Source organism: Elephas maximus, chromosome 3 (assembly GCF_024166365.1).
Source record: "Elephas maximus indicus isolate mEleMax1 chromosome 3, mEleMax1 primary haplotype, whole genome shotgun sequence".
Lineage (NCBI taxonomy): Eukaryota > Metazoa > Chordata > Mammalia > Proboscidea > Elephantidae > Elephas > Elephas maximus.
In genome coordinates this window covers 73,439,600-73,454,701 of record NC_064821.1, presented here as the reverse complement: position 1 = coordinate 73,454,701, position 15,102 = coordinate 73,439,600, and the positions used below count along the sequence as shown (strand labels likewise).

Sequence of the window (15,102 nt, the reverse complement as noted above, 5' to 3'; positions counted from 1 at the left end):
GGGAGAAACAGTTGGTGACATGAATAGCATATGATCAAAAGAAAGCTAAGGAAATGCTCCTCTGCTGAGATTAAATGGCACATACATGTACACGTGTATATGTATTTGTGTGTGTACACATATGGACATACATACACATTTATATTTGAACATATTCATATCAGATTAATTTCCTTTAATCTTGTTTAATAAATAGACTGACATGACCAACAGATGTTTGTATAGTAATTTGAGATGGGGCCTTGGTTTCAAAGACAGAAAATATTAAAACCTGCAGAATTTCAGGATATAGTATTTTAGTCACATACTCTTCATAGTCACTACATGTCTGTCAGTTTGTTGCTCTGTGGTGGCTTGTGCGTTGCTGTGATGCTGGAAGCTATGCCACTGGTATTTCAAATAACAGCAGGATCAACCATGGTGGACAGGTTTCAGCAGGGCTTCCAGAATAAGACAGACTAGGAAGAAGGACCTGGCAATCTACTGCTAAAAAAACTGGTCAGTGAAAACCTTATGAATAATAGTGGAACATTGTCAGACATAGTGCTGGAAGATGAGCCCTTCACGGAGGAAGGTATTCAAAATACGACTGGGGAAGAGCTGCCTCCTCAAAGTAGCTGGCCTTAATAACGTGGATGGAGTCAAGCTTTCGGAACTTATATTTGCTGATGTGGCACAACTCAAAATGAGAAGAAATAGCTGCAGACATCCATTAATAATCGAAACATGGAATATAGGAAGTATGAATCCAGGGAAATTGTAAAAAGTCAAAAATGAAATGGAACCCTTGAAGATAGATATCCTAGGCATTAGTGAGCTGAAATGGACTATTATTGGCCATTTCGAATCAGACAATGATATGGTCTACTATGCCAGGAATGACAAACTGAAGAGGAACGGCGTCGCGGTCATTGTCAAAGAGGACGTTTCAAGATCTATCCTGAAGTACGACGCTGTCAGTGATAGAATAATATCCATATGCCTACAAGGAAGACCAGTTAATATGACTATTATTCAAATTTACACACCAACCACTAATGCAAAAGATGAAGAAACTGAAGATTTTTACCAATTTCTGCAGTCTGAAATTGATCAAACATGCAATCAAGATGCATTGATTATTACTGTTGAATAGAATGTAAATTGGAAACAAAGAAGCAGCATCAGTAGTTGGAAAATATGGCTTTGGTGACAGAAACACCACCAGAGATCACATGATAGAATTTTGCAAGACCAATGACTGATTCACTGGAAATACCTTTTCTAACAACATAAACGGCGACGACACACATGGACTTCACCAGATGGAATACACAGGAATCAAATCAACTACATCTGTGAAAATACATGGAGAAGCTCAATATCATTAGTCAGAACAAGGGAGCTAACTGCAGAACAGACTATCGATTGCTCATATGAAAGTTCAAGTTGAAGCCAAAGAAAATTATAATAAGTCCACAAAAGCCAAAGTACCACCTTGAGTATATCCCACCTGAATTTACAGACCAACTCAAGAATAGATTTGAGGCACTCAACACTGAGGACTGAAGACCAGACAAGTTGTGGGATGACATCAAGGATATCATTCTTGAAGAAAGCAAGAGGTCGTTAAAGACAGGAAAGGCCAAAATAGATGTCAGAAGAGACTCTGAGACTTGCTCTTGGATGTCAAGTAGCTAAGGCGAACGGAAGAAATGATGAAGTGAAAAGAGATGAACAGAAGATTTCAAAGGACGGCTTGAGAAGATTAAGTACTATAATGCAATGTGCAAAGACCTGGAGTTAAAAAACCAAAAGGGAAGAACACCCTGAGCATTTTTCAAGCTGAAAGAAATGAAGAAAAAATTCAAGCCTCGAGTTGCAATACTGAAGAATTCTATGGGCAAAGTATTGAAAAACACAGGAAGCAGCAAAAGCAGACGGAAGGAATACACAGAGTCACTGTACCAAAAAGAACTGGTCAACATTCAACCATTTCAGGAAGTAGCAAATGATCAAGAATCAATGGTACTGAACGAAGAAGTCCAAGCTGTTCTTAAGGCACTGGTGAAAAACAAGGTTCTGGGAATTGACAGAATACCAATAAAGATATTTCAACAAGTGATGCAATGCTGGAGTGCTCACTTGTCTATGCCAAGAAATTTGGAAGACCCCTACCTGGCCAACTGACTAGAAGACATCCATATTTGTGCCCATTCCAAAGAAAGGTGATCCAACAGAATGCAGAAGTTATCGAACAGTATCATCAATATCACACACAAGTAAAATTTTGTTGAAGATAATTCAGAAACAGTTGCAGCAATACATTGACAGGGAACTGCCAGGAATTCAAGCGAGATTCAGAAGAGGTTGTGCAACGAGGGATATCATTGCTGATGCCAGATGGACACTGGCTGAAAGCAGAGAATACCGGCAAGATGTTTACTGTGTTTTATTGACTATGTAAAAGCATTTGACTGTATGGATCATAACAAATTATGGATGCCATAGCAAAGAATGGGAATTCCAGAACACTTAATTGTGCTCTTGAAAAACTTGCACACAGACTGAGAGTCAGTCATTCACACAGAACAAGGGGATACTGCCTGGGGTTTAAAATCAGGAAAGGTGTGCATCAGGGTTGTATCCTTTCACCATACTTATTCAATCAGATAACCCAAGCAAATAACCCAAGAAGCTGGACTGTATGAAGAACTGGGACATCAGGATTGGAGGAAGACTCATGAACAACCTGGGTTATGCAGATGACACAACCTTGCTTGCTGAAAGCAAAGAGGACTTGAAGCACTTACTGATGAAGATTAAAGACTACAGCCTTCAGTACAGATTACACCCCAACATAAAGAAAACAAAAATCCTTACAACTGGACCGATAAGCAACATCATGATAAATGCAGAAAATATTGAAGTTGTCAAGGATTTCATTTTACTTCGATCCACAATAATGCCCATGGAAGCAGCAGTCAAGAAATCAAACAATGTATTGCATTGGGCAAATCTGCTGCAAAAGACATCTTTAGAGCGTTCAAAAGCAAGAAATGTCACTTTAAGGACGAAGGTGCACCTGACCCAAGCCATGGTATTTTCAGTGACCTCATATGCATGTGAAAGCTGGACAATTAATAAGGAAAACCAAAGAAGAACTGATGCATTTGAACTATGGTGCTCGTGAAGAATATTGAATATACCATGGAATGCCAGAAGAATGAACGAATCTGTCTTAGAAGAAGTACAGCCAGAATGCTCCTCAGAAGGGAGGATGGCCAGATTTTGTCTCACGTACTTTGGACATGTTATCAGGAGGGACCAGTCCCTGGAGAAGGATATCATGCTTGGTAAAGTAGAGCATGAGTGAAAAAGAGGAAAACCCTCAACGAGATGGACTGACACAGTGGCTGCAACAACGGGCTCAAACATAGCAGTGATTGTGAGGATAGCACAGGACCGGGCAGTGCTTCATTCTGCTGTACACAGTGTCACTATGAATTGGAACCAACTCCATGGCACCTAACAACAACAATTTATAATAGAATTCTTTTATCAGTCTGAAGTACTGTGTAAATTCCCAGAATGGAATAAAAAGGAAAAACACCCCAGACCTACCGCTGTTGAGTTGATTCTGACTCATAGAGACCCCATAGGGTTTCCAAGGCTGTGAATCTTTATGGAAGCATACTGCCACATCTTTCTCCCACGGAGCCGAAGCCGTTGCTGGTTTCAAACCACTGAACTTCCAGTTAGCAGTCAAATGCTTTAGCCACTTCACCACCAGGACATAAAATGCCAAGTATGTCCTGAAGTAAAAATGGATTAAGCCTACCTAGTGTTTTAGAGCACCCCTATTATTTGTTCCTAGTTCTCTGGGTGGCATCAATGGTTTGTACTTGGCTACTAACTGAAAGGCTGGCAGTTCTAATCCGTTCGAATCCATTCAGTGGCTCCTCAGAAGAAAACCCTGGAGACCTGCTTCCTAAGATGAGTCGTTGAAAGCCCTGTGAGACACAGTTCTGCTCTGATCCCTGAGGTCACCGTGAGTCTGCATCGACCTCACGACAACAGGTTTGACTTTTTTTTAAACTAACTAGATAATGGGCACATTGTATCTTGAAATTTCAAAAACATTAATATATTCCTGGACTGTTTTACAGTTTCCTTAATTTTAGGATTGAGAACCAGTGGACTAAAAAGTCCAGTGGTCCTACTGCCAACCTCTAGCATCTCGATGGGAAGGGCAGAGGGAAACCTTGAATGGGGGACCTATTTTGCACATAGGAAACACCAGGAAACTTAAGCAAACAAACAAACAAAACACCCAGGGCCAAGCCCCCAGATTCTGATTTTGCTAAGCATCTGTATTTTTAAAAGCTCCCCAAGTGCTTCTAATGCATAGCCAGGGTTGAGAATCACTGGCCTAGGCAAAAATGTTCTAATTCTTTCCCTTACGGTTTGAATAAAAGTAAGTTAATTTTTAGTTAAGGAATTAAGTAGGCACAAACAGTCAAGCACTCAGCTACTAACCCAAAGGGTGATGATTCAAATCTACCCAGAGGTACCTCAGAAGAAAGGCCTGGTGACCTCCTTCCAAAAGATGACCAAAATAACCCCCAAACCTGTTGCCGTCGAGTCAATGCCGACTCATGGCGACATCACAGGACAGAACAGAGCTGTCTCATAGGGTTTCCAAGGCTGTAAACCTTTATGGAAGCAGACTGCCACATCTTTCTCCCACAGAGAGGCTGGCACATTTGAACCACTGACCTTTCTGTTAGCAGGCAAGCACTTAACCCCTGCACCACCAACGCTCCTTCCAAAGGATTATAGCCATTGAAAACCTAATCTGAAACACATGAGGTCACCTTGAGTTGGAATTGACTCAATGTCAACTCTTTTTCTTTTTAAATTAGGTAATAACAAGGAATTAGAAGATATCTCAATGATAAAAATTAAGAAACTATATATGGAATTACAGATGGCATATAAAAATCTGAAAGAATGCAGATAAAGTATAATATATCCTTAGATGTCCTTTCCAAGCTGTTTTCGAATGATCAAATCAAGCCAAAAGATGAAGAGGTGACTGTCATTACTATGGTCACTGGTTTCCTATCATCTAAAGGTGATAAAGTATCCACGGGCACATAGCTTTTGCCAGTGTAAAAAAATCAAAAAGGGATGGGAAGAAGTGTTTATCATGCTATTTAAATAAGTACAAATAAAACCCAAACCAGCTGCAGTCAAGTTGATTTAGGTAGGTACATTTCAAAATATTTTGCCTTTAAAAACTTGAGCTCCTTGGTATCTCTTGCTATGTGTGCTTTATTGTTTATTAACATCATACTTAAATATTCTACTTTTTGTTGGCATTAATAAAAGATCTGTAGGGAGAAGGTTCATTTTTCTGGCCTATTCATGGCTCTTGGAAACCTTGGTGGCGTAGTAGATAAGTGCTACGGCTGCTAATCAAAGGGTTGGCAGTTCGAATCCACCAGACGCTTCTTGGAAACTCTATGGGGCAGTTCTACTCTGTCCTATAGGGTTGCTATGAGTCAGAAACGACTCGACGGCACTGGGTTTGGTTTGGTTTGGTTTGGTATTCATGGCTCTATTAGCATGAATAGTTGAGAATCACCTGTATCAAAACAAAATATTATACTTCACAATACACAAAGCAACTGGCAAAATAGTGCCATTTCTCTGGCATCTTAAACGCTAGCAAGCTGCCATCTAAGATGCATCAATGAGTCTCAACCCACCTGGGGCAAAGGAGAATGAAGAACACCAAAGACACAAGGTAATTGTGAGACCAAGAGACAGAAAGGGCCACCAGAGACTGCATCAGCCTGAGACCAGAAGAACTAGATGGTGCCTGGCTACAACCGATGACTGCCCTGACAGGGAGTGCAATAGAGAGCCCCTGAGGGAGCAGGAGAGCAGTGGGATGCAGACCCCAAATTCTTATAAAGAGACCAGACCTAATGGTCTGACTGAGACTAGATGGACCCCGGAGGTCATGGTCCCCAGACCTTCTGTTAGCCCAAGACAGGAACCATTCCCAAAGCCAAGTCTTCAGACAGGGATTGGACTGGACTACGGGATAGAAAATGATACTGGTGAAGAATGAGCTTCTTGGATCAAGTAGACACATGAGACTATGTTGGCATCTCCTGTCTGGAGGGAAGATTAAGAGAGCAGAGAGGGTCAGAAGCTTGCCGAATGGACACGTAAATATAGAGTGGAGGGAAGGAGTGTGCTGTCTCATTAGAGCGAGAGCAGTTGGGAGTATATAGCAAGGTGTATATAAACTTTTGTATAAGAGACTGACTTGATTTATAAACTTTCACTTAAAGCACAATAAAAAATTTTTAAAAAGTGCCATTTCTGTGATAACCTGAATTTTATGATTAACACTCTTGTAGCTAGTTGTATTCATTACATTACATAATATTTATTTTGTACAGGATTTATCCACACACAATGAGGTCAGCTTTAAAACAATTTACTGTTATTTGTATAAAGTCATCTCATAAAATAGAGTGATACACAATATACCTCAGCGAGTTCAGCAGGTATTCTAGGATTCAGAAAATCTAATCGTCTAAGTCCTATTTTTGCCATTGTTTCAATGGGTTATCTTACTGTTAGGTGCCTCAATTTTTGAACTTTCACAGATATGCAAAGAATAAGTGACAAAAATTAAACATTTTGCAAATATAAAATGCTATATACAGTAAAGCCTGTGAAAGTGGGGACCTGCGTAAGGCAGAAAACTGTCGAAGAAGGAAAACTCTTTTTTCCAATAGAATAGAAAGCAATAGAAAAGTGGTAAGACTGTACCCTGTCAAAGGTGGAAAACTCGTGAGATTTGGAAAAACAAGGCAGTCCCGTGGAGTTCTAGCTCTCACAGGTTTCACTGTAAATGATAAATAGTAACACTGATCCGTTCTCATATAAAATAACCTCGAACTTTCTGTTTAGGTTCTCCTGCATCTATTGTTATTACCCTTCCTAGTTAAACATAACACCATCTCATGCTGTGCTGTTTTTAGTGATTTTCCATATTATTAATTTTAAGGCTAAAAAAAATTCAAAAAACAATAGGAGAGGAAATTTCAGTATATCTTACCACGACTTGGCAAAACAACTTTAATGAACTGAGTACTGAACTCATATATAACTGAAACATCAAACTTTTTCATCCATTAAACAGTGACTGGGCCACATGAAGGTGGTAACCATGTTTGTTTTCATTCCATCACTCGAAAACATAATATTGAAAATTTTGTTCTTGAAAAGTCTTAAGACCCGACAACCACATTTAGAAGGACTATAGTGTGGTAAGGATTAATCTGCTAGTCTAAAAGAGATCCCATGGTTGCCTGCTTACAAGGACAGAGATAGTAATGTTCAAAGGGATTTCAAGAAATTTCTAGTTCAGTGGTTTTGAAAGCTGTGCTCCTGAGCTCTGTAGAGGTGTCTCGGGGAAGGTTCATGGGGTGGGAGATGAAAAGGTTTTAACCAAAGCAGCTCTGGTAATAAAAGTTTATCACTTAAATATTGAACTTCTCTGTGAAGCAATTCATTTGAAGGAAAGGTAAAATTATTTTAAACCACTGATCCTGCTTCCTCCAGATACCAGACATGGCTGCAGTGGTATTTCATTTATGCAAAACTTTAGCCCATCAACCAGACATACTTGAGGACAATAGAGTTGGATAGGCATTCCTGTCAGCGAACTCTGGTCTAATCGACTCCCATTCATTACTTTTCTGATTAAAAAAAAAAAAATCCCTGGCATAAATAAAGCTTATTTAAACAGATTATACCCCTATGTAATATTTTGACACGTTTAAAAGCTAAACAATTACATTTCTTCAGAAACCATTAATAGTTTCACTCTAGAAAAGAATTGGTCTCTTAAAGTCTTACATAGATATGATATGATGCCTGGAGTTATTATTTACAATGTACAAACATGTCATAAATGTCTCCCTTTTATGATACTAAAATGATAGAACAGATGTGCTGACTAGTTTGGTGGAATTGATAGCTGTTTTGTGGGGATTGCTTGGTGCTTATTATAATCAATTATGGGAAAGCATTATTTCTGAAAGGCAGTTATTCTACAAGTGCTGTGTTCAATGGGCTTTGCTGACATTCATGCTCATGTATGTAAAGTTTGCATGCAGAAGATAATAGCATAGAAGAACATTTAGATCATAGACTAAAGTGTGTTAGAGTATACACATGCAAGCACTCCTTTATTTCTATGAATAAAGCTCACATCGGCCATTTTTCCTACTGGGCCCATTGCTAAAAATCAGGTTACAATTTTGAAAGGTATAGCATCACTCTGGTTCCTTCCCTCATCTGGATACAGCTTAAATGTTAAGACTCCTGATTCAGGAGTGGTCATGGTGGAAGAACAATGAACTCAACCTATACCATCAGGTCTAGAAACAATTTGCCTTCAGGGGAATCTTAAAGTCTCCGCATTATGTACCATAAAACAAATTGGTTATTCATCCATTTATAAAAAATTTCTCTGAAACTAACCATTTTAACCCACAAGTTGGTATCAAGGACAATCACTTTAAAAAATAAGACAAAATAACATTAAAAAGTACCATCTTGAGATAGATCATGGCATTTAAAAATACAGTATAACACATGGAGCCGCTATCAAAATGAAAATATATATGAAGCTTCACTGTGATAACCTGCAGTGACCTTTATAAAGTTCTTTTCTTTAGTTCTGGTACTTAGGCCTTATCTTTAGCGCAACACTCATGTTTTTGCAATTTAGGTGTAACTTTGGAATGTTTGGTAATTCATACAGGGGAGGGGTTTAAACTTAACTTCGTACCCTAGGAGGAAAGTTTGTTTTGAAATATTATATAAACAAGATAAGCAAAAATGCTTAAAGTATGTAATAGGGTAACTTGTTCAAGCAGTTTTATAGTATTTTAAATTTACATATAAATAACGACATAAAAACATGTCAATAGGTTCTGTAGGGACATCACTGAGCACTATTTGAATAACTCTAAGATATATATATATTTTTAAGATGAGTAAATTCCTCTTCTTTCAAGCCTTCTAATTCTGATTGGCTTACTTTTATAATTACTGTAGGTCGGTGAGGCTTGACTTTAATTCTCAGCTATTTCAGGAGCCGTGTGGGGAGAGCTGAAAGGAGCCTGTGTTTAAAACCACAGCCTGTCTAATCACCGTCCCACCGCTCAACTTTCTGACCTGAATTTCTTCATTTGTAAACCAGAGATAATATCTACCTTGCTGATTAAGTGAGATAATGTGTGTGAGAGCACTTTATAAATAATATAGCACTACATAAATGTTAGAAATTATTCTTAAGAGCCTCCTGTTTTTTTTTTTTTTTTCTTTTTCCTTTCTTCCTTTAGGAGAAGAAGAGAGCTATTTTGACAGGTCTTTCACATATTACCTTGACTTTCAGGCAGCATTAGCTTCCTCCTTTAAGAAAGTGAACCCTGTACACAATCTTGGGTCAGTCCCACTTTAGATTTTTTGTTTTAACAGTACTGACGATATAATTTTTAAATTAATGAAAAACTTTTCAAATATGAATGATTTTAAATATTTTCTATTAGTTTTCAGCCATACTTCTAAAACACTTAAGATACTGGAATAGGTTGTTTCAGATCTGAAATTAACACAAAGATTTCTTAGTTCAGTCAGGTGGGGTGCTAGACCCTTAAATGTGCTATTACCTGGTTCCCTATAAAAATTCGATATTGGTTTAGTTAATGTATTTTTGAAGCACCTTGAACTTGTCTTACATGAAGTTTGGTTGTGGTCAATTTACTTAAAATATTTTCTTTGAAAAAAATTTGGTAAGTACATCTTCCACTATTAGGAGAAAAAAAAGTACCTCTGTAATAAAGTAAAAGGATTAATTGTTCATCCATCATGCCAACTCAAGCTAGGTCTTTCTTTCCAGTGCAGCAACATATTGTAGGGCAACAAAGTTCAGACTGGACACAATGGCCTGTTCGGAAAAGCATGCAAGTTATGTCAGGTCATTTCTTTTGTCAATATAAGCTGGTTAACCAGACTCTGCCCGTGTAAAGAGAGAGATACAGGAAGTCAGTGTAAATCACAGACACGCCAGCTCTGTTGGTTCACGTTACAGCTACCTAATGTTGGGCTTTATTTCCTTTTCTTCTTCTTCGTCACTATCATCGACCTGCTGTATGACCAGATCAGCAGAACCATCCTCTACAATCTCCACATAGGATCTATTCTCATCTTCACTCAAGTGCCATCTGGAATCCTTATCTCCTTCCGAGGGGGACATAAGACGTTGTTCTTCCAAATCGATGGGGAGGCTGTCTATCCCAACTTCGGCAAGGCACTCGTTACAGAGTCTGTAGCGCCTGGTTCCTTCCTGTACCACTTGCCCCGTCAGATCAGTCACATGGCGTTTGCATTTTCTGCAGATTAGTTTGCATGCCTGGTGAATCTGTGTAGAGATTTCAATAGGTATAAAAAAATGGTTTTTCAAAAGCAGGACACCTGGATATTTTAGGTACCAGTTCATAAACTTAAAGTGTTCAAGGTATTAAAATGTTCAAGGCTAGGTATTAAACTTAAATGAGTATCTTGTTATTAAAAAAGATCCGGGGTTTTGGTGATGAGCTGACATCACAGAAATATTAAACATCAGCTTTCATATATGCATAGAAGAAGTTCTAGAAGAATATATGACAGTGTTAAGAATAGTACTATCTGGTTGGTAAAAATGTATCATTTTTATTGTTTCTACTTTGATCTGTTTTCTTACTTTTTGCAATGTACATATATTGCTTTTGTAGTAAGAAAAAGTTGTTTTTAATTGAAAAAAAAAATCTAGCTTCATGAAGGCAGAAATTTTGCTCACTGCTGTATACCTAGCACTTAGAACAGGTTCTTACACACAGTTGGTGCTCAATACATATTTGTTGAAGAAATTAGTATAAAGCAATGAATGAAGAAATCACCTTAAGTGACCCTTTAGGTTTTTCCATTGTCCTTTAAAATTAAAAAGGAGCTCTTATAAATGGAATAGAAGTGCCAGATATAGAACACAGATTTTGGAAAAAAAAATTCTTGCTGTAAGACGAGCAGTAGAAGAATTCCAAAGTCACTACCTCATAAACCATTCCCTGAAATTTTCCGACCGCTGACAGTCAAGTCTCTGACGGGGAGAGGCTCTATTGCCCACCTTGTTCCCTTTCTTAATGAAACTAGAGACCAAATAAAGAGAGACTGGAGAGGGGGTGTTGTGGAGAGAGGCCGGACAGCAGCAACTAGACTGAGACTCAACCAGGTAGGGACTCAAGAACCACTGGCAGATGCTGAGTATCTAATGCAGTGATTCCGACGTAGACATTAAAACATTTACACAGCTTACGTTGTCTCTGGCTCTACAAAGACCAGTATATAAAAATGTATTAGACTTTAAGTGAATTAAAATGGAAATATAAAACTATTTAGTATCAAAATTCCCAACTTCAAGGTCTCAAAGGAGAATCGTATATATATATAAATATATAGTGTCCCCCATATTATGTATTATGTACAAAGTAAAAACATGAAGTTGGAAAATTTTTTAACATAGAGTTATGTGAAAAAATTTCCCTCATAAGTTGGATTACCCTAAAGCAGGTAAGTGTACACATTTCTTAAGAAGTAAAATAATGAAGAAGCATATACACACCGTTCGAAAATGGCTGCTTAGATGGTCTAGCCTGCTGAATCTTTTTCCACAAGCTTGACACGGATAGGGCCTTTCACCTGTGTGACAACGAAGGTGACGCTTTAGGTCAGCTTTCCGCTTCACCACATGGGTACAGTATGGGCACTTGAATCGCATCCTGGGCAGATCGTCTGTCATGAGACAGTTTCATTAGATCACTGGAAAGTTCACGGTAACAATTTCAATAATACAAAGAAATCCAAACAGAGTTGGTAAGTTCCATCTCACCAAGGGTGGGAGAAAAGGAGAAGAAATTTTATTAAGACTAGATGGTCAATGTCATCCTAAATATATATACTGTGTATTTTGTTAACTAAAGTATTTTACAGATTGACAAAGTCTGGATACAATTAATAGATTGCCACACTTATGCTTTTACTTAATGTTGTAGATCCACTAGATTTTAAATGTAAAAAGGTAATGCTTGATTTTAAAACTGGATATTATTGAAGTGATTCATTTAAGTATTTAATATTTAAGCTTTACGCAAAGCTTTCAAGTAACTTGTTTTATTTATGTTTTTACTCCCTTGCCTTTACTTTAGATACACTTCGTAACTTTTTTTCATTCCATGTATTTATCTATTTTTTAATTAAAATATTTTGTTATGTTTTCAGTGAAAGTTTACACAGCAAATTAGGTTCCCATTTAATAATTTCTACATAATTTGTTCAGTGACATTGGTTATATTTTTCACAGTGCATCAATTTCTTCATTGTTTCCTTTCTGGTTGTTCCTCTTCTAGTAATCTAGTTTCCCTGCCCTCTTGCCTTCTCATTTTTGCTTTTGGGTAAATGTTGACAATTTGGTCTCATATAGATTATTTTCTTAAAGGCGCACAGTACTCACAGATGATATTGTTTATTTTGTGAACCAATCTGTTATTTAGCTGAAAGATGACCTCATGGAATAGTTTTGGCTCAAGGTTTACAGAACATTTCAGGATGATAGCTCAGGGAGCCCTCTAGTCTCAACTATTCTGGTAAGTCTGGACTTTTTAAGGATTTGAGTTCTGTTACACAGTAACTTTTTTTTTTTAAGGTGAAAAAAATGTCAGGGATCTTAAATTTTTTGTTTTAAAACTCATATATTCAAAATGTTTTTTTTTTAATTTGATTGTGTAACTATATATAACCAAACATACGTCATCTCAACAATTTCTATATAAAATGTTAATTTCACAGTTCTAAAACAGCATCCTCATTATTAAGGTTAGATTTAAATAACCTAGAATGAAAAAAGTACAGAGCTCAAAGGAAGAAAGAAAACTTTTTTGTATTTTAAAATTCAATAAAGACACTAAAAAAGAAAAAATAATAAAATGCAACAAAGATTTTCCATTTTTGCTCTGTTGTTTCTGTATGCCTTGGTCAGTGGTTACAGCCTGACAGGACTTCCCGTAAGTTCTAAAATATGATATAATTTCATATATTTTCAAATTAATACCCCAAAGGAATATGTGATTAATAAAAATCAATCAGGTTGCTTACTGTATTTTAAAATTTGTGTTCTCAACAAACGACCGAATTATTTTAAATATGTTACATGACAATGAGAGAAATGTGAATACCGAGTGGCTATTTAGTGATATTAAGGAATTATTGTTAATTTTGTTTAAGTACAATGATGGCGTTGCAGTATTTCGGCTGCTAACCTAAAGGTTGACAGTTCAAACCCACCAGTGGCTCCAAGGAAGAAAAGACCTGGCGATCTGCTCCCGTAAAGATTAAAAAATCCTAGGAAATCCTATGGGGCAGTTCTACTCTGTCATATAGGGCTGCTATGAGTTGGAATTGACTTGAAGGCACCTAACAACAACAACAAAATATTTTAGAGATACATTCTGAAGTTTTTACAGATGAACACATACTATGTCTGAGATCTGCTTAAAAATAATACAGGGAGGGGATAAGGGTAGGTCAGTAGCTGAAACAAGACTGGCTGTGCGCTGAAAGTTGGGGCTGGGTAACGGCTCCACGGATATTTACGTTACTCCCTTTACTTTTATATATTTTTCTAAAATAATTTTTCTAAACTTTTCTAAAATAGATCCTGGGTTTGTAAACCTCTGCAAATACGCATGGTTGCTCTATTTAACTTTTCTGTATAAAAACACTTTTCCTGAGTGAATACTGAGGGGGAAATAAGCTATTTAAAGTAAAAATAAAGTGTCTTTGGGATTGAATTATAGAAAAGAGCTTTAAACATTTAACAATAATCTGACCGCCCATAGATTCAGTTGTAGAAAATCCGCTTTTGACCCTCAGTACTCTATTGTTTTGACTGTCATTAAATTTATTCAGTGTTATTTTAAATGAAAATTTTAAGAATTATGTTTCAAGAAACAGATTTCATTAGAGAAGCATAACTGTAAAAAAAAATCACTTCTTAGCAACAGTTCAACTACCCATAACACCTACAATTAGGAGCATGTTGAGATAGGGCTGATTTCTGTAGGAGATTAGAAACTGGATTGAGGGGATCTGTGCTCTTTTGGGGGTACCTGGAAAACTTCTGGATGTGATATCAGAAACTTGACCATACTGATAGCCAGCAGGTGTTGAGTCCATTTCAGCATCAATTTGAGCTTGTTCTTCAGATTGGGTAACGTGGCTGGAAGAATCAGATGTCCGTGCTTCTCGTTTGCTTGACTTATAATGAGTAACTTCAGAAGGCTGTGACAACCTCAAATGTTTGGACTTTTTGATGGAATCTTTCCTTTGTTCATGCTTGGCCAAAGGTTGCTGAGTATTTCTTTGGGAGGCTGAATGGTAATTATACTTACTCCACGACTTCCCACTTACTACCCCTGTTCCTTGATCGGGGCTTAGGTGAGAGTGTGGAGAACTGCTTTCTTCTTGCCAGCCACCACTATAAAGAGAGGAACGTTCTATGCCATTAGAATTGGCATCTTTATCTGAGAGACTGAAATAGCGATCTTTTTCTTTCTCGCTAATATCTAATGAAGATTTAATAAAAGTCTTACATACACTAATGACATCAGTCATCTGAAGGAAGCTAGCAGCTGACATCACTTCTATGACATTCTGGCCAGTAAGAGACAGTTTTCCTGAATAGACAAAGTCCAGAATAACCGTGAAAGTGTCAGGGGAGAAAGCCTGAAATGTAGCTGTCGTTGGCTGACTTGTCTCCTTCGAATTCTGAGAAAGAAGCATTTTAAAGTAGCCACTACTAGCAAATAATACATTCCGATGTGCTTTGAAGACCTTTCCTTCGACTAGAATACTGCAATCACAAAATACATCTTGCCTGCGCTGCTCATTCAGTTGTTGCAGGAGGTGAGACTGATGGGAGGAGATCTCCATTCT

At 37.5% G+C, this 15,102-nt stretch overlaps 1 protein-coding gene across 3 annotated transcripts in view; it reads right to left on the bottom strand.

Annotated features, from left to right (window-relative positions):
• Positions 1 to 6,433: 6,433 nt before the first annotated feature.
• ZBTB8A (zinc finger and BTB domain containing 8A) overlaps positions 6,434 to 15,102 on the bottom strand; it is a 65,064-nt gene continuing 56,395 nt past the window's right edge. For all 3 annotated transcript variants that reach the window (XM_049878634.1, XM_049878636.1, XM_049878635.1), the window contains 3 exons: positions 14,277 to 15,100; positions 11,735 to 11,904; positions 6,434 to 10,498 (listed from right to left, as the gene is read on the bottom strand). In XM_049878634.1, coding sequence (XP_049734591.1) covers positions 10,169 to 10,498; positions 11,735 to 11,904; positions 14,277 to 15,099 — 1,323 coding nt within the window. In that variant the 5' untranslated portion in view covers position 15,100 and the 3' untranslated portion in view covers positions 6,434 to 10,168. The remainder of the gene's footprint in view (positions 10,499 to 11,734; positions 11,905 to 14,276; positions 15,101 to 15,102) is intronic.